Source organism: Balaenoptera borealis (assembly GCF_965194805.1).
Source record: "Balaenoptera borealis genome assembly, chromosome: 2".
In the NCBI taxonomy this organism is placed as follows: domain Eukaryota; kingdom Metazoa; phylum Chordata; class Mammalia; order Artiodactyla; family Balaenopteridae; genus Balaenoptera; species Balaenoptera borealis.
The window spans coordinates 167,789,746-167,814,333 of record NC_138867.1 but is presented as its reverse complement, the minus strand read 5'-3'; the positions used below and the strand labels follow the sequence as shown (position 1 = coordinate 167,814,333).

At 35.6% G+C, this 24,588-nt stretch overlaps 1 protein-coding gene across 1 annotated transcript in view; it reads left to right on the top strand.

The window, feature by feature from the left end:
* ZNF354C (zinc finger protein 354C) overlaps positions 1-16,585 on the top strand; it is a 30,266-nt gene extending 13,681 nt beyond the window's left edge. Inside the window, exons 3-5 of the mRNA XM_082379343.1 lie at positions 8,466-8,592; positions 9,029-9,124; positions 12,264-16,585. Of these exons, the coding sequence (XP_082235469.1) occupies positions 8,466-8,592; positions 9,029-9,124; positions 12,264-13,645 (1,605 nt within the window). The 3' untranslated portion in view covers positions 13,646-16,585. The remainder of the gene's footprint in view (positions 1-8,465; positions 8,593-9,028; positions 9,125-12,263) is intronic.
* Positions 16,586-24,588: the final 8,003 nt, after the last annotated feature.

Genomic DNA, 24,588 nt, shown 5'->3' with positions numbered 1-24,588 from the left:
AGATATAGGAAGGAGGAAATCGCAATTGGAAAGTAAGTCACTTAAATTAGCTAGTATACAGATCAAAAAGAAAAAAAAAAGCTATTTGTGAAAGCAATGATTAAACACAAGGAACAGCAAAAGGATAAACATGAAGATGTAAAAAGGGACATCAAAATCATAAAACGTGGGGAAGGAGAGTAAGAAAATGCAGATTCTTTTCTTTCTTTTTCTTTTTTTGAATATGTTTGAGACTGTATGACTATCAGTCTAAAGCAAGCAGATATAGGAAGGGGTTAACATACTTGAAAAATGGGACAACCCACAAATCAAAAACATACAATAGACTCACAAAAACTGAAAAGAAGAGAACACAAACATAAAATAAAAGGAAATCATCAAATCACAAAAAGAAAAACAGAAAGGAACAAAGAAGAAACAAAGAATCTACTGGAAAACAAGGTTTGAAATGGCAATAAATACATATGTGTCAATAATTACCTTAAATGTCAATGGACTGAATACTCCAATCAAAAGACACAGAGTGTTAGACTGAATAAAAAACACCAAGAGCCTACAGTGTGCTGCCTACAGGAGACCCACTTTAGAGCAAAAGACACACATAGTTTTTTTTTTTTTAATTTGGTTGTTCTGGGTCTTAGTTTCGGCAGGTGAGCTCCTTAGTTGCAGCAGGTGGGCTCCTTAGTTGTGGCTCGAGGGCTCCTTAGTTGCGGCTCACTGGCTACTTAGTTGTGACACATAGGCTCCTTAGTTGCAGCACACGGGCTCCTTAGTTGTGGCATGCAAACTCTTAGTTGCGGCATGCATGTGGGATCTAGTTCCCTGACCAGGGATTGAACCCAGTCCCCCTGCATTGGGAGTGTGGAGTCTTAACCACTGCGCCACCAGGGAAGTCCCAGGACACACGTAGATTGGAAGTGAGGGGGTGGAAAAAGATATTTCAGGCAAACAGAAATGACAAGAAAGCAGGAGTTGCAATACTCATATCAGACAAAGTAGACTTTAAAGTAAAGACTATAAAGAAAGATAAAGAAGGACACTATATAATGATAAAAGGATCAATACAAGTAGAGGATATTACCTCATCAACTTATATGCACTTAATATAGCAGCACCCAAATACATAAAACAAATACCTACAGGCATAAAGGGAGAAATCAGTGGGAATACAATAATAGTACGAGACTTTAACACTCCACTCACATCAATGGACAGATCTTCCAGACAGAGAATCAGTAAGGCAACAGAGATCCTAAATGATACAATAGAACAGTTAGACTTAATTGATATTTTCAGGACGTTACATCCAAAACAAAACAAAACAAAACGGAGTACACATTCTTTTCAAGCGCACACAGAACATTCTCTACGATTGACCACATACTAGGGCACAAAACTAACCTCAGCAAATTTAAGAGTATAGAAATTATTTCAAGCATCTTCTCTGATCACAATGGCATGAAACTAGAAATCAACCACAAGAAAAGAAATGAGAAAAAAACGACTACATAGAGACTAAACAACATGCTACTAAAAATCCAGTGGGTCAACTAGGAAATCAAAAAGAAAATTTAAAAAAATACCTTGAGACAAATGCAAATGAAAACACAACCATACAAAACCTATGGGATGCAGCAAAAGCAGTTCTTAGCTGGAAATTCACAGTGATACAGGCCATCATCAAAAAAACAAGAAAAGTCTCTAGTAAACAACCAAACCTACCACCTAAAAGAATTAGAAAAAGAAGAACAAACAAAACCTAAAGTCAGCAGAAGGAAGGAAATAATAAAGATCAGGGAGGAAATAAATAAAATAGAGATTTTTTTAAAAGTAGAAAAAAATCAATAAAACCAAGAGCTGGTTCTTTGAAAGGGTAAACAAAATTGAAAAACCTCTGGCCAGGCTCACCAAGAAGAAAAGAGAGAGAACCCAAATAAACAAAATAAGAAATGAAAAAAGAGAAATCTCAACTGATACCGCAGAAATATAAAAAACCATAAGAGAATACTATGAACAATTACATGCCAACAAATTTGACAACCTAGAAGAAATGGACAACTTTCTAGAAACATACAGCCCACTGAAATTGAATCGAGAAGAAATAGATGATTTGAACAGACCAATCACTAGATGTGAAATAGAATCTGTAATTTAAAAAACTCCCTACACACAAAAGTCCAGGACCAGATGGCTTCACAGGCGAATTCTACCAAACGTACAAAGAAGAACTTAAACTGATTCTTCTCAAACTCTTCCAAAAGATTGAAGAGGAGGGAATACTCCCAAAGACATTCTATGAAGCCATCATAACCCTGATACCAAAACCAGACAAAGACACCACCAAAAAAGAAAATTACAGGGCAATATCTTTGATGAATATAGATGCAAAAAACTCAATAAAATATTAGCAAACCAAATCCAACAACACATAAAAAAAATCATACACCACGACCAAGTGGAATTCATCCCAGCTTCACAAGGATGGTTCTACATTGGCAAATCAATCAATGTAATACACCACATTAACAAAAGAAAAGTAAAAAACCACATGACCATCTCAATAGATGCAGAAAAAGCGTTTGACAAAATTCAACATCCATTCATGATAAAAACTCTTACAAAAGTGGGAATAGAGGGAACATATTGAACTTAAAGCCATTTATGACAAACCCACAGCCAATATAATACTCAATGGTGAAGAGCTAAAAGCCTTCCTGCTAAAATCTGGAACAAGACAAGGATGCCCACTCTCACCACTTCTATTCAACATAGTATTGGAAGTCCTAGCCACAGCAATCGGACAAGAAAAAGAAATAAAAGATATCCAAATTGGAAGGGAAAAGGTAAAATTGTCATATGAAGATGACATGATACTATATATAGAAAACCCTAAGGACCCAACACAGAAACTACTAGATCTAATAAATTAATTCAGCAAAGTAGCAGAATACAAGATTAACATTCAAAAATCAGTTGCATTGCATTCTTTTTTCTTTTTTTTTTTGGCTGTGTCAGATCTTCATTGTGGCATGTGGGATCTTTTGTTGTGGTGTGTGGGCTCTTCATTGCGGTGCATGGGCTTCTTGCTAGTTGTGGCATGCAGGTTTTCTCTCTCTGGTTGTGGCATGTGGGCTCCAGGGCACATGGGCTCTGTAGTTGTGGTGTGTGGACTCCAGAGTGTGTGGGCTCTGTAGTTTGGGACACACAGGCTCTCTAGTTGAGGAGCAGGCTCAGTAGTTGTGGTGCGCGGGCTTAGTTGCCCCGCAGCATGTGGGATCTTAGTTCCCTGACCATGGATCAAACCTGCGTCCCCTGCATTGGAAGGCAGATTCTTTACCACTGGACCACCAGGGAAGTCCCTTGGTTGCATTTCTGTACACTAAAAATGAAATATCAGAAAGGGAATGTAAAAAAAAAAACTTTTAAAGTAGCACCCCCTAAAAATAAAATACCTGGGAATAAACCTGACCAAGGAGGTGAAATACTTGTACGCTAAAAACAATAAGACATTAATAAAGGAAATTAAAGAGGATTCAAAGAAATGGAAAGATATCCCATGCTCTTGGATCAGAAGAATTAATATTGTTAAAATGGCATACTACCAAAAGCAATCTACAGATTTAATGCAATCCCTATCAAAATACCCATGACATTTTTCACAGAACTAGAACAAATAATCCAAAAATTTATATGGAACCATAAAACCCAGAATTGCCAAAGCAATCCTGAGGGGGAAAAAAGCAGGGGACATAACTCTCCCAGACTTCAGACAATACTACGGAGCTACAGTAATCAAAACAGTGTGGTATTGGTACAAAAACAGACATATGGATCAATGGAACAGAATAGAGAACCTAGGAATAAACTCACACAGTCAATTAATCTTCAACAAAGCAAGAATACAAAATGGGAAAAAAGACGGTCTCTTCAGCAAGTGGTGCTGGGAAAGTTAGACAGCTGCATGTAAATCAATGAAGTTAGAACACACTCTCACACCATGCACAAAAATAAACTTAAAATGGCTTAAAGACATAGACATAAGATGTGACACCATAAAACTCCTAGGAGAAAGCATAGGCAAAACATTCTCTGACATAAATTGTACCAGTGTTTTCTTAGGTCAGTCTCCCAAGGCAATAGAAATAAAAACAAAAATAAACGAACAACCCAATTGAAAAATGAGCAGAAGACCTTAATAGACATTTCTCCAAAGGAGACATACAGATGGCCAGTAGGCACATGAAAAGATGCTCAACGTCACTAGTTATTAGAGAAATGCAAATCAAAACTACAATGAGGTACCACCTCACACCGGTCAGAATGGCCAACATTAAAAAGTCTACAAATAACAAATGCTGGAGAGGGTGTGGAGAAAAAGGAACCCTCCTACACTGCTGGTGGGGATGTCAGTTGGTGCAGCCACTGTGAAAAACAGTGTGGAGGTTCCTCAGAAAACTAAAAATAGAATTACCATATGATCCAGCAGTCCCACTCCTGGGCATATACCCAGACAAAACTATAATTCAAAAAGATACATGCACCCCTATGTTCATAGCAGCACTCTTCACAATAGCCTAAACATGGAAACATGTCAATTGACGGATGAATGGATAAAGGAGATGTGGTATGTATATACAATGGAATACTACTCAGCCTTAAAAAAGAACGAAATAATGCCATTTGCAGCAACATGGGTGCAACTAGAGATTATTGTACTAAGTGAAGTAAGTCAGAAAGAGAAAGACAAATATCACATGATATCACTTACATGTGGAATCTAAAATATGGCACAAATGAACCTATCTACAAAACAAACAGATTCACAGACATAGAGAACAGACTTGTCGTTGCCAAGGGGGAGGAGGGTATGGGAGGGAAGGACTGGGAGTTTGGGATTAGCAGATGTAAACTATTATATATAGGATGGAGAAACAACAAGGTCCTACTGTATAGTGCAGGGAACTATATTGAATATCCTGTGATATTCCACAGTGGAAAAGAATATAAAAAAAGAATGTCTATATGTGTATAATATAAAAAAGAATGTCTATATGTGTATAACTGAGTCACTTTGCTGTACAGCACAGAGTGGCACAACACTGTAAATCAACTATACTTCAATTAAAACATTTTTTTAAAACTTTCTAGTAGTCACATTAAAAAATAAACAGAAGCAGATAAATTAACTTTAATATTTTACTTAACCCAGTATACCCAAAATATTATTATTTCAACATGTAATGAGTACAAAATTATTATTGAAATATCATATGTATATATATATGTACTTGTGTATATATAAATATTTTCTAGTATATATTCTGGTGTGTCTTTTATATATAACAGCACATCACAATTCAGACTAGCCACATTTTAAGCACTTAATATCCATATGTGGCTAGTGCCTATGATATTAGGCAGAGAAGTCATAGACAAATCACTGAAAACCAAAGATTTTAAAGCAGACAGAAAAAAAAACACATTACATACGGAGAATCAATATTTGAATGTCCATTGGCTCCTCATGAGAAGCAACAGTGGCCAGAAAACAATAATGACCTTTTATATGCTGAAAGAAAAAAACTGTCAACCCAGAATTCTATAACCAATGAAAATATTCTTCAAGAATGAAGATGAAATAAAGGCATTTTCAGGTAAAAGAAAACAAAGCTGATTCATTGTCAGCAGGCCTGCACTACAAGATATTCTAAAAGAAGTTCTTCAAGTTAAAAGGAAATAATACCAGATGTAATCTTAAGAAGGAAATGAAGAGTATTAGAAATAGATAAATATAAATATATATATATTTATATTTGTCTGGATAAATATATTATAGAAATGTATAACTAATTTTTCTTCTCAGTTTCTTTAAGATGATATGATTGTTTAAAGCAAAAGTATAATACTGTGTTATGGAGTTTATCATGTAAGTGCATATAACTACTGTGGATATAGAATTCATTTATGTCTGGACTGGAAAAGCTCTATCTTTATCTTTGGAAAAGCTCTATCTTTGTCTCCAGGGATGCCTGGATGGCTGTTTTTGATTCCTGGCCAAGATAAGGGAAGTGGATGTGGTCTTTAAATGCCACTGACCACCCCCGGGGTCATCTTCTTCACTGCTGGTTTGCAGCTGGCCTATATGGTTTGACAAGCCTTGCTTGATACACACAAGGCCTCTGCCGAGCGTTTCTCCTTTGAGCTCCCCCAAACCAAAATTTCTTATATAGCTCCAGAGACACAGCATAGTCTGTGCGTGCAGATAAGGGGAGATTGCACATGGAATATCTCTGACTTCCATAAAGACTTTCTTGCACAGTCTTTATTTTGCTGCATTGTACCCTTTGCCTTCCATGAGTAGTCTCAGAGCTGTCTGATGAGTCCTGAACTGAGAAAATCTTTGTAATAACTGTAGCATGAAGAAGAACCATATATTTGCAAGGTTCTTGCATTCTATGAGAAATCATATATTAGCTCTAAATACACTATAAAGAACTAAGAATGTATATTATAATTCTCAGCAACCACTAAAAATGCAAAGAGGTATAGCTAAAGGTGAACATGTAAATTAAAGTGGAATCTAAAAAAATTTCAAAACAAACATACACCCTGTAAAAAAACGTAAGCCTAATTGAACGGTATAAAATAATAAGTGAAAGGTTGCCTTTCTGTCCCTTTCTAAAATATCAAAGAATGATCTGGGTGGACAGCTTGTTGTATTCTTCCAGATATTTTTGTATGTACATATGCATATATAGATAAAGAATGTTTCAACACATATAGACTGGCAGCTTGCTTTTTCATATGAATCAGTAATATATCACGGTCAAATTCCAAGGTCAGGCATACAAATCTACCTCATTCTATTTAATGGCTATATAACATTTCATGGACTATATGCAGTATAAATTGCTTATCTATTCCCTTATTGATAGATAACATAGGTTGTCTTCAAATTTTCACCATTGTATTAGTTTCCCATTGTTGCTGTAACAAATTACCACAAACTCTATGGCTTAAAACAACATAAATTTATTCTCCTACAGTTGTGGAGGTCAGAAGTGTGAAATCAGTTTCACTGGCTTAAGGTGCAGTTCTCAGCAGGGCTGGTTCTTTCTGGAGGCTCTGGGGTGAAAATCTGTTTCCTGGCCTTGTTTTCACCTTCTGGTGGCCCCCTATGTTCCTTGGTTTGTGGCCCTTTCAACCATCTTCAAAGCATATCACTTCAGTTTCTGCTTCCATCATCATATAGCCTTCTCTTCTTCTGACTCTGATTCCTTTTGTGTTCTTCTTATAAGGACCGTTATAGATCCCCCTGGATAATAATCCAGAATAATCGCCCCCTCTCAAAACCCTTCAGCAGATCCTCAGAGTCCCTTTGTCATATGTATAATGTTTACAGGTTTATTATTCAGCCTGCCATAACCATTAACTTAAAAGTAATGTTTTAGTTAACGTCCTTGAACAAATATCCCTATACAGGTGTGTGATTATTCCTTGTAGTAGAATCCTAGAAGTATTTAGAAATGCAAGGTCAAAGTAATATACCTTTTACATTTTGATAGATTCTCAACAAAATACCCACTAAGCATGGTGCTGTTACTCCCTTAGACTCTTTCATACAAGAATTGGTGGCTGTCCAACCTCTGCTTTCTTACATTTTGGGGTTTAACTGGGATTCTCTTGGAAGAACGTACCTTCTCAGCAGTTCCCTTTTGCACCTCTATAGTCTTGCAGGTACTTTGGTTCTTTTAATTTTCATAGTCAATGGAAACCCATCTGACAATATATCTTAGAGATCTGTCTATCTGAATTCAGTTAGGAACTCCATCACTCTAACAGTATTACCTTGGGAAGATTTTGTAACCTTTCTGAACTGTTTCTTTATCTGCAAAATGGTTTAATTATAGTATCTTCCTAATAGAATGTCTGTGAAACTTAAATGGGTTACTGTATACAAAGTTTCTATCATAGTCCCTAACATGTAAGTATTCAATAAACATTAACTAATATTATTTTTATTATTTGCTTTATGTCTCAGAAATTCCTTTTTATTTCTGTTCTACTAATGATATTTTCCCTAGTTTTCCAGCACTGCTCTAAATGTTCTCTGGTTTTTTTCCTTTCATTTAATTTGGATTTTGAGTGGGAGGGAGGTAAATGGATGTGTTCAGTTACTCTGACAGATCCCAGGGTGGGATATAAATTCCCTCTTGGCAGGAAATTTGTCCTTTTTTCCATATCACAGCACATGCCATGTGTCTTTGCTTCAAGTGGGTACTCAATAAATATTTGTTTAATCGTTGATGGGTGGTTCCAAAAATAACATAAATAGTTGCTTTGAAATATTTAGAATCCTGAGACATTTTCAGAATGGTTGCTACACATCCCAGTGTCACCTTCTTACCAAGTCTTCCAGAGGAGAAGATGTTCCTGGGTAAACAGGAATGGGTTTGCCATTACAGGAGTCAGTGACGTTTAGGGATATAGCTGTGCTCTTCAGCCGGAACGAGTGGTTGCACCTGGACTCTGCCCAGAGAACCTTGTACCGGGAGGTGATGCTGGAGAACTACAGCACCCTGGTCTCGCTGGGTAAGGAGCCTTGCTTGTCATGGAGAGTCTGCCGTGGGAGCACTTGAGAGCTCCCTCTGGGGTTCAGAGTCTGCAGGTTTCTATCCTGTGTGCCCCTGGGAAAGGACAAATCTCTGTAGAATTGAAAGTGTACCTGTTTGTTGTGATGCCCTTCATGCTACTGTTCACCCTCTGCCTTCCTCCCGCCCCACCTCCTGATCAGTTCCCTCCTACTCCAATGACTAGAGCCCAGTTTAGATTCTGAAAAACATATAGGACTCCCATCTTAGAGGGATTCATAGCCAGGGCCCTATATTGTTTCCTCCATCCCCCTGAAGGCCTCAGTCCCCCTCAGGAGTGCTTATGCCGCTTCTCTGCCCTGTAGGCTTCAGTTAGTGAGTTCTGGGGTTGCTTTTCATGCCATTTGTTCAAACTCCATTTCCTTACTCATGGGCAGGGATTCCATTTTCAATGCCAAAGTTGATATGCCAGCTGCAACATGGAGAAGATCCCTGTATGGTGGAAAGAGAAATCCCTCAAGATACCTGCCTAGGTGAGTAAGTGACTGGGGGGTGGGCACGAGTGTCTTTATACATGAGCAGGTCATGAGGAGTGCTCTGAAAACTTTCCTGGAAATTCTGAGCCTTATTGAAATGCTCAGGACCCTTTGACAAGGCTCCTTGGTTGTAATGGTTTTCTTTGCATCAAGAAGGTCCTTGTCTTGACATCTTCCTTCTCATACCACTCCCTGCATTCTCTTTCCTTTTCCCTTTTTTTGCAGCCTCACTCACTTTCTTCTACCATCTTTGGCCTCTTGGTCTTCATGGTTTTCTTTCCATCTGCATTAACACATGTTCATGTCTGATAGATATTAAATACTTTACACCTTCTGCCATATTTTGAATTTTTTATAATTTTTTTCATTTCTTTTACCACCCACATATTTCCAAGTATTGTCAACATTCCTTTGTCTCTGATTTCTTAACATTTCTCTTTTATTTTCTTGGAGACTGGGTTGTCGTCTCCCACTATTATATTCAATCAGCTGTCATTAACATAACCACTGTAGCCTTTCTAGTCCAGGGGTCAGCAAACTTTTCCTATAAAGGGCCAGATAGTAAATATTTTGGCTTTGGGGGCCATAAGGTCTCTGTTGCAACCATTTAACTCTGTGGTTGTAGTGCAAAAGCAGCCAGAGACAGTACTTAGATGAATAGGTGTGGCTGTATTCTAATAGGACTTTACAAAAACAGGTGGCAGCTGAATTTGGTCCAGAGATCCATAGTGTGCTGACCAGTCTTCTAGCATAGTCTAATTTAGTTGGTCTTTATCATAAAACTGTAGGTTGTCAGGATTGGCGGATCACTTAAAGATGATCAAATTTATATACTTCTTTTTATATCTGAAGAAACAGAGTATCAGAGATCTTAAAGTACTTTGGTCACAGAGCTAGAAAGCTGAAATCTGATGAAAGAAACCTAAATAGATCACCAATGTCATTTCTATTCACCATATGACATAGATTTGCCAATATTTTGCATCCATCTTTGTGGTTTAACCTTTAATCTGTGATTCTTTATGGTCTCATCAACGGCCACTTCCACTTCAGCTCAGTGTTCTGGCCATATTTGCGTACTCATTATCATTTGTGTGTTATTCCTTCAGCTTGAGTCACCTCTTCCATCTTATCCACTGGAAGACTACTTATCCTTCAAGATCCATCTGTCTACCTAAAATGCCTCTCTTATCTGTAGGTTTTCCGTATCTTTCCTACTTCCCAGTCAGCATTAATTTTTCCATCATTTGTGTTCATATATCACTTTCTACATACTTTGAGCACATTCATTATGGTATCTATCATGATGAATTATAGTTATTGTGTTTATATTTATTAGTATTTGTTATTTTTCTAATAAGGTTGTGCATATTTAAGGGAGAGGCCAGGTCTTTGAATTTTGTGCCTCTAGCATCTAATATATTGGCTTTAGTAATATTTAAAAATTTTTTCAAATTCAATTTTAATTGAATTGAGTTGCCTCTGTGATTAACTCAGTGCCAGTGAGGCTCAAAGTACTCAGTCCAGCCAGATCATTGCAGCTACATTATTTTTCAGATTCAATTCTGTCCTTCCTCTGATCCAAGCTGCTCAGTTTACCAAATATGACCACTTTTGTCTTATTATTATCTGTCTTAAGAACTTATAACACCTTCTGTTATCTAGATTTTTCTAAATTCTTCTACTAGTTATTCAGTAACTCTATATTTGGCCTCACTGTGCTTAACCAAAATTTTAACTAATTCCAACCTGGATTTCCTTCTTTTGTCAATAAGCCTCCCCTAAATAGGTTTACTTTCCCCACAGATGACTTTGACAGGCCTTCTTTCTGACTCACAGGGTCCTCTTTTCTTTTTCTATTGAAATCCAGCCCATCTCTATTGTCCATCTTCCTTCATACAACCATTCTTTACTAATATTGTTGATATTTGTATCCTCATTCTCTGAACCTCAAACCTGAATTATGCAGTTGAGGCTTCTCACATCATGGAGAAATGAACTATTACTGTTTGGTCATTTATTATTTCATATTATCATTGCTGATTATTCAGTATTTGTTCAATATATGATTGATTGAGTCTCAGGAGTCCAGTAAGAGAAGAGAGAAGCTCTTCATTTTCAAGGTCACCTGCCCTTCAGAATAACTTTTGCACCTCACTCCCTGTGCTCGTTCATTTTTTTTTTTTATCTAAGACATTCTAATTGTGTACTTGTCTTGTATACAATAAGGAATTAACAAATCATCATAAGACATATCCACTGCTCTCCTTGAACAAATACTTGAATTATTTTCACAGACTTTATGTATATAAGTTAAGTAATTAAATATTTTGAAAATGTGTTTTGAAATTCTAAGAAAGAGGTGGATTATTTAGGCTTAAATAATTGAGTTTCTGTAAGTAAATGAGATTAGAGTAGTAGGGTAAGTTTCTAGATGGGCAGGGAAGGTCATATTGTGGGAAAGGATAAAAAGAGAAAGTACCTTGGTTGATCCTTGAAAATCCAAACTGTTAGGTTTCCCATGGATCATTAAGAAAAATCTATATTTGTATACAGATTTATAGCCTATATTTCTTGTTCCTATTTAATTTCAATAAAATATATTTTAATACTAAAGCTGGATGGATTTTATTAACATAAATAACCTATATTTTACTTAAGTTGTATAGTTTATTTAAGTACATACAATTACCTAATTACAGTGATCTAATTTTAATATATTTTCAATCATGGATTGATTAAAGTAAGTTAAGTGTTAACTCAGAGTTTCTTAGAATCAGCTCAAGCTAAATCTTTTCACTTAGAATCAGATCTGAGCTTGGGGCTTGGGCATACTTCAGAACTTCACATCTCTTGTAGACTTTCATTAGTCTCAAAAGATTCCTACCTTTACTTCTCTCAAGTGGCAGTGTCTTCACTGTCACTGTTAATTTGTCCACTATATTCTCCCACACTATTCCTTAACCTATTTACTTCTCCTTCCATTCCATTTTGTTTTTCTCCAGATTCAAGTTTATATTTGAGATCAGATGGTATCAAACCTCTTTTATATGTATCATTGCCAATTTTTTTGTCCCACTGATGCATGTTTATCTCTTCCAACAGAGGAGCCATTAATTCTTCTGATTTGTTACAGGTTTCAAGACCTGGCCTGAAATAGAAGCACTGCCTCCTGAAGAGGACATTTCTATAGAAGAAACATCTCAGGGAATAATAAAGAAAAAATCCATTAAGTTTGGTCACTTGGATGTCATGTTTGGAGAAGCTTTGGAATTTGAGGGCAGGAGACAGCAAGAGCAACAGAAGAAACCTCTCAGGCAAATGATGGCCTCACACAAAAAAACCATCAGTGAAGCTGGAAACCAGACAAGTCTTGAATTAGGGAAAGGCTTATTTATAAATACAGTTCTTGTTAGACAACAAAGTGCTCCTATAGAAAGGATACCCAGTATATATTATACTTTTGGGGAAAATTTTAAACAGAATTTTGATCTAATGAGATGTTTCCAGATTTACCCAGGAGAAAAAGCTCATATTTACAATGAATGTGGAAAAAGCTTCAACCAGAGTCTACATCTTATTGAATACCAGAGAATTCATACTGGTGAGAAACCTTACAAATGTAATGAGTGTGGGAAAACCTTCAGCCACAGATCATCCCTTCTTGCCCATCAGAGAATTCATACTGGAGAGAAACCTTACAAATGTAATGAATGTGAGAAAGCATTTAGCAGTAGTTCAACCCTTATCAAACATCTGAGAGTGCATACTGGAGAGAAACCCTATCAATGCAAGGAATGTGGTAAAGCCTTTAGCCAGTGTTCAACCCTCACTGTACATCAGAGAATTCATACTGGAGAGAAACTCTATAAATGTGGAGAATGTGAGAAGGCCTTCAATTGTAGAGCAAAACTTCATAGACATCAAAGAATCCATACCGGTGAGAAACCCTATAAATGTAGTGAATGTGGGAAAAGTTACAGCCAGTTTACATCCCTGGCTGAACATCAGAGGCTTCATACTGGAGAACAACTGTGTAAATGCTTGGAATGTGGGAGAAACTTCACTCGCATCTCAACCCTTATTGAACATCAGCGGATTCATACTGGACAAAAACCATATCAATGTAATGAATGTGGGAAAGCCTTCAACCAGTATTCATCCTTTAATGAACATCAGAAAATTCATACTGGGGAAAAACTTTACACATGTGGAGAATGTGGGAAAGCCCTTGGTTGCAAATCTAACCTTTATAGGCATCAGAGAATTCATACTGGAGAGAAACCCTATCAGTGTAATCAGTGTGGAAAAGCTTTCAGCCAGTATTCATTCCTAACTGAACATGAGAGAATCCATACTGGAGAGAAACTCTATAAATGTATGGAATGTGGGAAAGCCTACAGTTACAGATCAAACCTTTGTAGACACAAAAAAGTTCACAATAAAGAAAAACTCTATAAATGGAAGGAATATGGGATCAGAGAATTTCTTAGAGGAGATAAGCCTTGTGAGGTTTAATTCATCTCTCAAATACTTTAAGATTTCTCATTGGAGAATAATCAGGAGAATAATAAATAGGGCACAGACTTCTGATAGATCAAGTCTTTTTTTTTCTTCTTCTAGAGAAAATAGTTACCATTAAGTAATGGTAAAATTAATCAACGAATATTAAGAGCACTGACTTGTCAAATTTTATAAGAACCAGTAAATTCTAAGGTTTCTAAAAACATAAAAATTTTAAATTCATAGAAAAATGTAAAACGCCTAAGTTCAAAAAAAATGAAAATAATGGAATATAAGTTTTATTTCCTTCATTAGACTTTATTCCCTTTCTAACAGTAAGCTTCAATATGAATTTTCTTTTAAAAACAATCATTGAGTTATTAATAACGTGAATAAGTATGGAGCCTTATTTTCTAAAATGGCAGACAGACGTAGGACATGCTTTCTTTCATAAAGAGAAGCTAAAGATAGAAAGGAATTCTTTAGATTTTCACATGGAAATAATCAAGCTCACTTTTTATGAACTGCCTTACCAGCAATTTATACTTATACATATATACACATAAATGTGTACGTATGCATGTGTATATATACACACATGCACAGAATTTTGGATTATATGTATATTTTTCCCAAAAGTCTTTGACAATTGAAAAATGTGGTTTTATTAATTTAGAATTTAGTTTTGAAAATTAAAATTTTGCCCAGTGACATCTCTTCCTTTTCCTGTTATTTCTTAATTTGATATGATATGATTGCTGAATAGTCTTTAGAAGTTGGAGTAAACTGAAACAAGTGGAGAGACTGTCATGCAAATACTCTCTTGTAGGTTGCAGAAGGGATATATTTCCAGAATCTGATAATACACCTGGTAGCTCATTAGAGCCAGGAGAGATTTTAATTTAGTTTATTTATAGCCTTTCATTTTACTAATGAAGAAATTTAGCTTATTGAGTAGCGTTAAGACTAGAATCTAGGTCTTCAGTTTTCTGTGGTAATTTTAGGTTCATTTCCAACCTCAAATCCCAAGAGTCCAAGTCCCAAAGCTATTTGTTTTGTAAACTGGTTAGGCACAATTGCATTAATTTAATCAGTTTTATTTTTATGTTTGACAGGTTCCCCCTGACTTTAATCCTAATAATTGACTTACAATCATGTTTTTCCTTTTTATTATACGTCCCTCATTATACCTGCTTTTTTAGTAACTGTACATAAATCCTGAAACCCAGCTGAGGTCCGGATGGTGAAACTGCATTTGGGGGTTCCACATACAAGATTGCCTTTTTGTTTATTTTTGTTACACATCTTTTAGGACTTCTTTTGTGTAAAGTGATACATGAATATTTTATTATTAAACATTCTAATCATCAGTTTAAACTGGTTATCCAAACATTTTCCATGTTTTTTAGAAAGATTTCATTTCCCCCAGGCCTACTTCCTCCAATTTTATATTTTACTTTCACAATTGGTATCATTCAAAAAATTGTTCTAGTAAAATTATCTAGAACTCTCTATCTGAGAAAGGTTTTAGAATTAAACTCAAGCATTCAGCATTTGACTTGTCTTAGCTCATTAGAAAGTGTTTTCTTGGGAATTCCCTGGTGGCCCAGTGGTTAGGAGTCAGTGCTTTCACTGCCATGGCCCTGGTTCCATCCCTGGCCAGGGAACTAAGATCCCGCAAGCTGCATGGCACGGCCAAAAAAAGTGTTTTCCTATATATTTAAGTGTATTTATAAGGAAAATGAAGATTTTAAACCCCAGTTTTTAACATCATACAGAGCCATTTGCAAGATATTCTAGATAAAAACATATTTGATTACCCAATAGCAGTGACCAAACTTAGTACGAAGATTTTGGTTTCTAAATGCCATTTCCCACTAAAAGGAACTAGGGCTTCTTGGAGAAATGGCTGATTCCATATTTGGAACATGGAAAATGTAAGGTATGCCTGGAATATTTTTTAATGAAACAAAGCACTGAGAGACTAATGGGATAATGTCAGAAAGACCTCAGGGACAATTTAAAGGAGCTCCCACAGGTCAAATTTAGGACAATTTAAACATCAAAAAGAATAATCACAGTAATTGGTTATAACATGCTAAGTATTTTATTTTAAAATGAGCCTATAATGAAAAAATAGAGAAAAAAAAAAGAAAAGCTCTTTATGTACTTATTTGAAGAATGTCATCGTTCATTGTACATGGAGTAATAGATTTAGAAAAATCTTGCAACCCTTAATGTAATTAAATCAGGCATGTTCAATGGATGGGAAAACCCTATTAGGTGAAAAAAAAAAATTAACAAACATTATTTACATGATGTCAAAAGATCACGGATACCAATTGCAAAGGAAAGATATGCCTTTATAATGGAGAGATCTGGCTGTCCAACTGAGTTTCTCTACTAGTGGGACAACCTGACATGTGACTCATGACAAGATGCAGTATGAAGTACACATGATCATTGTGATGTATTCTTGCCAAAAAAATTTTGATGAAAATCTAATTAAATCTCTTATCTAGACTGATCTTCCTGTTTACAAGAAATACAAGGAATAGAGGAACAAGTTGAATTACATAGTAAGGAATTAAACCCAGAATTTGAGTTACTGTACATGACAGCTTGTCTGGACTTTTCAAAAAGCCAATGTAATAAAACAAAAAATGGAGTCTTCTAGATTAAGACACTCGAGATATAACCAAATGCAAGGTGTGATTCTTATTTGGGATCTGATTCAGAAAAAACAACTGTAAGGACATTTGGGGGGACACTTGGGGAAATACGAGGATAGAATTGGTATTAGATAATGTGGTATGTTTAATTTTCCTAGATATGATGGGGGTATTGAGGTATAAAGGACAATATCCTTATTCTTAGGAGATGCATGCAAAAGTTTTCAAGTTTGTAGAGTCATGATGTTTGCAGCATATTTTCAAATAAATATGTCAAAAATTAGTCAACTGTTGTTGACTCTTCGTGGAGGATATAGTTATGTTCATTGGTCATTCTCTAAACTTTTCTCTATGTTAAAATTTTAATAAAAAATTGAGGCAAAATGTGATTGGAAAAGTGATGAATATGAAACTTCCAGTCAATATTCTTCCTTTGTACTTATAAATTTCCTGTTTGAGAGTTTATCCCATATGGATATAATCATTGGAAATAACTTTGGTTGGTTCTGGTTCCACCTTATGGAATAAGCACACACCACCTTATATCTCCCACTAAATCTGACTAAAAATCCTAGAGAATGCATGGAGCCGCTGCCTGAGGATCCTGAAAAGTAATGATAGCAGGCAGATTTGGGAAGGAAACCAGATTTTGAAATAAGACCAATCTGGCACTCCCAGACATTCCTGTGGTGAGGACACTGGTGTTTGAACAGTCATCTAAACCTCTGAGAGAGGAGAACCCTTATCTCTGGTCAGAGGAACTGTGGGCCAAAAGGTTGGAAGAATCCCCACTGCTTTTCTTCTCTCACTATCTTTTTGCTACTTGGACCTGGAGGTAGATATATCCGTTAGGTGTGTACCAGAGAGGAGAACCTAAAGCCTTGGTATTTTAACCAGAAGACCAGGAATAGAAGTGGCCCCTGGGAGCTGGAATGTGTCAGGGTGGTGATAGAAAAGAAAACTCAGGAAAGCCATCTCATAAAGTTGTGTATATAATCCCAGACTCACCCCTGATCTGGACCCAGAGTCTCATTCAAAACACACAGGATATAATGCAGAATTGCAAAAAGTATAAAAATCAGGAAAATTTCAACAATTCATAAGGAAAAAGAAAACAGGCACTGCCCCAAGATGACACAAATGTTGGAATTATAAAGTAGGTGTTATAAAAATGTTTCCAAAAATGTGGCCATTCTTGAATGGAAACTTCAAAATTCTCAGCAGGAAAATAGATAATATATTAAAAGGAAACAAATGGAAATTTTAGAACTGAAAACTACAGTCACAAAATTTACCAAAAAAAAAAAAAAATCATTGGAAGGACTTAGTAGCAGAATAGAGATGACAGGGAAAAGAGTCAGTAAACTGAAGATAGGTTGACATATATCCAAACTGAACTAGAAAGAGAAAAAAATACATGATCATATCAATTGATGCAGAAAAAAATTTTGACAAAATTATCCATTTGTGACAAAAACTCAGAAAATTACAAATAAAAGAGAAATTAACCTAATAAAGGATATCTACCAAAAAACTCACAACTAACATCATGCTTAATGGTGATCAAGTGAATGATGTTAAGATCAGGAACAAGTCATGATGTCCTACTCTGAACACTCCTAACTGACTTCATACTGGAAGTCCTTGTAATGCAATCAGGCAAAAAAAAAGGGCATTCAGTTTATAAAGGAAGAAATTAAATGGCCTCTATTCAAAGATGACATGATTGTCCACTTAGAAAATCGCAAGGAATCAACAAAAAAGCTCTTAGAACTAATGAGCTTAACAAGGTCACAAGATGCTAGATTAACATGTAAAAATTTTTGTATTTGTGTACTAGCGATGAACAATTAGAAAATGAATTTAAACAAGATACTGCATTTGCAGTAACTCTGAAAGGAAAAGAGTGGAAAGTAAAGAAATATTGTACATAGATAAAAATACTGCAAACTACAAAATGTTGATGAATGACAAAGATCTAAATAAATGGAAAGACATACCATGTTTACAAGTTGGAAGACAATATAGTTAGTATGGCAGTTTTCATCAATTTATTCTACAGATTTAACACAATTTGAATAAAAATTTCAGTAGAGTTTTTTTATAGATACAGACAAGCTGATTCTAAAATTTAAGTGGAGAGGCAAAGGAAGTAGGGTAGCCAAAACAATTTCGAAAAAGCAGAATAAAGTTGAGGGACTCAAAATACTCAACTTTAAGTCTTACTACAAAGCTACAGTAATAAAGACACTGGTATTGGTGAAAGAATAGACATGTAGATTAATGGGACAGAAAGAGAGTCCAGAAATAGACTGGTTAAACAGACTGTGGTACATCCATATATTAGAATACCACTTAGCAATAAAAAGGTATGAACTGTTGATACATTCTACGTGGATGAGTGTCAAAGGCATTATGCTATGTGAAAGAAGCCTGTCACAAAGCTTATATTCTATATGATTTCATTTATATGGCACTATGTAAAAGGCAAAAACTATAGGCACAGAGACTAGATCTGTGGTTGCCAGGGACTAGGGGTGAAGAGAGGGTTTGACTAGAAAACAATAGCACAAGAGAGTTTTCTGGGGGATAGAACTGTTATATATCCTGGTTAGTAGTACTTACACGGATCTATAGTGTGAAAGTGTTAAAACTCATAGAACTCTAAGAAAATGCAAATTTATTGTATGTAAATTTTAAACATAGCTTTTAAAAACAAGAAAAACATTTGTGTCTGTTCAGGACCTGTGCGTTTGTGTGTGTCTGCATGATGTTGCATTATACTGTGGGTGAACAATGGAGGAGCTAGGCATTTCAAGACCAAAGAGGTGAATCTTGTGCCTTAGTTAATATGACAAAAGCAACCAAGAGAAAAAAACATGAGTCTGAATTTATATCAAAATTCATAGCTAATGGAAAAGTGAAGTTAGTTGGTATAGAGTTCACTTGTAACCCTGCAAGGCCACACCTAATGAGGAAAAATGAAGGTAGAATAGAAATCTTACAAGTGAAGGATATCACGGCCCATATGGGAAAATGGTAGGGTTTACAAGTGAAGCTACAGAAAAACTTTGTGAAGATGTTTTGGTTTCAAACACAATTCTAAGATATAGAAGGAAAATTGGTTTCAGAATCAAAAGACTTGAGTTAAAAGAGCTAGTTTTTACCACTTACTGTTGTGAACTTGGGAAAGTTTGATACCCTTTCTGGATCCTAGTTTTATATATCTGTAAAAATAACTATATAGACATATAGATATGTAGATATATAGGTATGGACCAGAGGAGTTGACAGAATATTTTCATTTATGTCACTGAAATATCCTAAACCAAAGAAAACTGCCTCACCTGTCTATGTTTCTGCTGAGTGATTTTCACTCATTATTGTACCAAGAAGATCCTACATTGAATCCCCAGCAATTAGTTACTTAATGCAAGAAGCTTTCTCACTTTTATTGATCTACAGCCTGTGTCCTCTAGTGAATTAGTTCTCCCATTCCCTATCCCAACCCTTGCTCTTCCCTCTAATAAGAAAGATCTTTAAAGAAGACTGTGGCAGGATAGGTGAAAATAAACCTTGTCAGAATAAATGCAGGATGAAAATAACGCTTTCTCTCAACCCTATAATTAGTACTTAGGAGGTCCTGGTGTAAAAGATAAAGAGTTGTATGATGTACACCAAACAAGGTGCTGGTGGCCTTTTTATGTCTTGTTGGGAGAGTAACTTGTAGAGAGATTAGTTTGCGTCGTATGATTACTTGTAACACTGTTTGCTATGATAGATAGCTTTTTATTGTTCTCCACTGCTCCACCCACTTCCCCCAGTTATTTCTTCCTTCAGCCACAGAAGTCACATTTACCACACCAGAATTAACAGATATTTTAAAGGGCTTTCTTTGTTAAATATAAGTTATACTTAATAACATATAGTTTTATAACTATAACAAAATTATAATATTGCTATATTATATAAATTATATTGATACTTAACAAAGTTAATGAAGGGGCTGAAACTGGAGATACACTCTGAAAACCTAGACTGGGATAAAAGTTGAACTACCTTTAAAAGGCAGGAGAAACCATGCTTATCTTGGAAAAAGCTGCTCCCTCTGGAAGGAAAATTGGTTTCTTAGGGTCAGCATAACACTGCCCCTATAAGACAAAGAGGCAATCTGCTCCCACCTACAACCAGTGAAGAGATGAAAGATAGCAAGTGTAATGAAACCGAGGGAAGAATTTGCTCCCAGAGAAAAAGAAAGGCAATATCACTCTCCCTGGGTCTGGGATCCCAGCACAACAAAAAGTTTATAGGGTGAAAGGCTATCCCAAGCAGTGCAACTGCCTATTGGTCCTCAACCTAGCATCAATATGAAATATCCTCCTCTTGATCTAGAATGTGTATGGCTCTGCAACTTGAGCTCCAAAACAGTATTGCTGATAGCTGTGCTGTAATGAACTGCATGTATATCATACTAAGCATTTATTAGTGTTGTAGATATGAGTTGTTTCTGAAATGTCATAAGTCATTCAATAGTGACTTAAAAGTTATACATTAATTTGAGTCCTATAGCATGTAGCTGGTCTAAGATTCACCGTGGAAGACATTGTATAATGATCAGGAATCAGAAGTCAGCAAACTTCTGGGGCTAGGTAGTAAATATTCTAGGTTTTGTGGACCAAGAAGCAAAATCAAGGATGTTATGTAGATACTTATATTTATTGTATTGCAAGAAAGAAACAAATTTCCACAAAATTTTAATGATGAAATTCAAAATACAACAATTGAGTACAGTTGTTATATTTTACAAATCTTTTGTGGGAGGGGATAACTGTTTTGCTTAAAGTTAGTATTCCCTATCATTAAAATTGACTATACCAAGATAATCCAATGGGAATAGTCTTTCAACAAATGGTGCTGGGACAACTGGATGCAAAAGAATAAAGTTGGATCCCTACCTCACCATATATGAAAATTAACTCAAAATGTATCAAAGACCTAAATGTAAGAGCCAAAATGATAGAACTCTTAGAAGAAAATATAGGCATTAATCTTTGTGACCTTGGATTAGGCAATGGTTTCATGGATATGACACCAAAACCACAAAAACAAAAGAAAAATTGCATAAATTGAATATCGCCAAAATTTAAAATGTCTGTGGACCAAAGGACACCATCAAGAAAGTACAAATATAGTCCATAGAATGGAAGAGAAATTTTGCAAATTATATTATCTGGTAATGTACTGTCTAGAATATATAAAGAACTACTACAACTCAATAATAAGACAAATAACTCAAATAAAAGTGGGCAAAGGATCTGAAAAGAAAATTCTCCAAAGAAAATATTCAAATGGCCAAAAACACATGAAAATATACTTAACCTCATTAGCCATCAAGGAAATGTAAGTCAAAACTACAAGGAGATTCCACTTCGCACCCACGAGGATGGTTAGAATAAAAGAGAGATAATAAAAAGTGTTGACAATCATGTAGAAAAATTGGAACTCTCATACACTTCTGGTTGGAGTATAACATGGTGTCACCTCTTTGGAAAATAATTTGACATTTCCACGAAAGCTTAAATATAGAGTTACCATATGACTCAGCAGTTCCACAGCTAAGTATATACCCAAGAGAAATGAAAACATACATCCTCTGAAAAATTTGTACATATATACTCATTATTCATAATAGTCAATAAATGGAAACAACCCAGTATTCACCAACTGATGAATGAATAAGTGAAATGTGGTATATTCATGCAACGGAATATTATTTGGCAAGAAAAAGAAGTGAAACACTGATATATTCTACAATATGGACCGACCTTGAAAACATTGTATTAAGTGAAGGAAGCCAGTCACAAAGGATCACGTATTGTATAGTTCCATTTATATTTGATGATAAGAATAAGTAAATCCATAGAAACAGAAAATAGGTTATTGGTTGCCAAGGGGTTGGATGGTTGGAAAAATATGAGGTGACTGCTAATGGATATGGAGTACCATTTTGGATGATGAAAATGTTCCACAATTGATTGTACTAATGGTTGCACAACTCTGCAAATATACTAAAGAGCATTGGATTGTACACTTTAAACAGATGAATTGCATGGCATGTGAATTCTGTCTTAGTAAAGTTGTAAAAAATTGATTGCAAATGCTTATCTGTGAATGTTGATCTGTAATGAAATTTTATGTATTTCATCTTTGAAAATGTTCTTTCACATTTAGGTATTGCCAAATACAGATATCAGTCCATCAGCACATGATTTTATTGTTTTTAATTTTTTAAATTAATTTTTATTGGAGTATGGTTGCTTTACAATGTTGTATTAGCCTCCACTGCACAGCAAAATGTATCAGCCATGCACATACAGATATCCCCTCCCTTTTGGACTTCCCTCCCATTTAGGTTACCACACTGCACTAGGTGAGTTCCCTGTGCAATACAGCACGTTCCCATCAGTTGTCCATTTTATACATAGTATCAGTAATGTATATGTGTCAATCCCAGTCTCCCAATTCGAGCATATGATCTTAATTGCACATATTCATTGCTTGAAAGTCATTTATAATCCATTAGATTATTCGTTTGATATTTTCCTTTTAACGTATCATTACATTGCAAATTATTTCCAATAAAAGATTAGGTGGATGCTCCTCCATTGTACTGTTAAGTGGATTTTGAAATACAGAAATTTCCTTTGCACCTGCACTGAGATAAAAAAAAAAAAGCACTGCTGAACTGAAGTTTGTGCTCAGAAACTATATCTGCAGAGAATATTTGTGGGAGAGGAGATATCACTTTTTCTTTTAAATTTTGACAGCATGGAACATGTATAAAGCACCTTAACATTACTTGTGATTCAAATATTAATTGTTGTTGACATGACTTTACAGCAGAATAAATTTTTTTAAACTTCTTTATAGGAGTATACTTGCTTTACAATGGTGTGTTAGTGTCTGCTGTATAACAAAGTGAATCAGCTATACATACACATACATCCCCATATCTCCCCCCTCTTGCATCTCCTTCCCTCCCACCCTCCCTATCCCGCCCCTCTAGGTGGTCACAAAGCACCGAGCTGATCTCCCTGTGCTATGCGGCTGCTTCCCACTAGCTATCTATTTTACATTTGGTAGTGTATATATGTCCATGCTACTCTCTCACCCTGTCACATCTTACCCCTCCCCCTCCCCATATCCTCAAATCCATTCTCTAGTAGGTCTGTGTCTTTATTCCCATCTTGCCACTAGGTTCTTCATGACCTTTTTTTTTTTCTTTTTTCCTTAGATTCCATACATATGTGTTAGCATACTGTATTTGTTTTTCTCTTTCTGACTTACTTCACTCTGTATGACAGACTCTAACTCCATCCACCTCACTACAAATACCTCCATTTCATTTCTTTTTATGGCTGAGTAATATTCCATTGTATATATGTGCCACATCTTCTTTATCCATTCATCCGATGATGGACACTTAGGTTGCTTCCATGTCCTGGCTATTGTAAATAGAGCTGCAATGAACATTTTGGTACATGACTCTTTTTGAATTATGGTTTTCTCAGGGTATATGCCCAGTAGTGGGATTGCTGGGTCATATGGTAGTTCTATTTTTAGTTTTCTAAGGAACCTCCATACTGTTCTCCATAGTGGCTGTATCAATTTACATTCCCACCAACAGTGCAAGAGTGTTCCCTTTTCTCCACACCCTCTCCAGCATTTATTGTTTGTAGATTTTTTGATGATGGCCATTCTGACCGGTGTGAGATGATATCTCATTGTAGTTTTGATTTGCATTTCTCTAATGATTAATGATGTTGAGAATTCTTTCATGTGTTTGTTGGCAATCTGTATATCTTCTTTGGAGAAATGTCTATTTAGGTCTTCTGCCCACTTTTGGATTGGGTTGTTTGTTTTTTTGTTATTGAGCTGCATGAGCTGCTTGTAAATCTTGGAGATTAATCCTTTGTCAGTTGCTTCATTTGCAAATATTTTCTCCCATTCTGAGGGTTGTCTTTTGATCTTGTTTATGGTTTCCTTTGCTGTGCCAAAGCTTTTAAGTTTCATTATTTCTTTAGCTGCTGCAATCAAATGTGATTTAATTAACTTATCATCAGTAAACAGATTTCCTTGATTAACTGACAAATGATCCATTCAGAAACTTACTTATGTTGCAGCCTCATTTTCAATTTTTAATTATCATGAAGAAATTATGCTGTGATGAGATATTCCATGTCAGAAATTCTTCTCTTCGTTATTTCCCGGTGAGCAAGAATACTG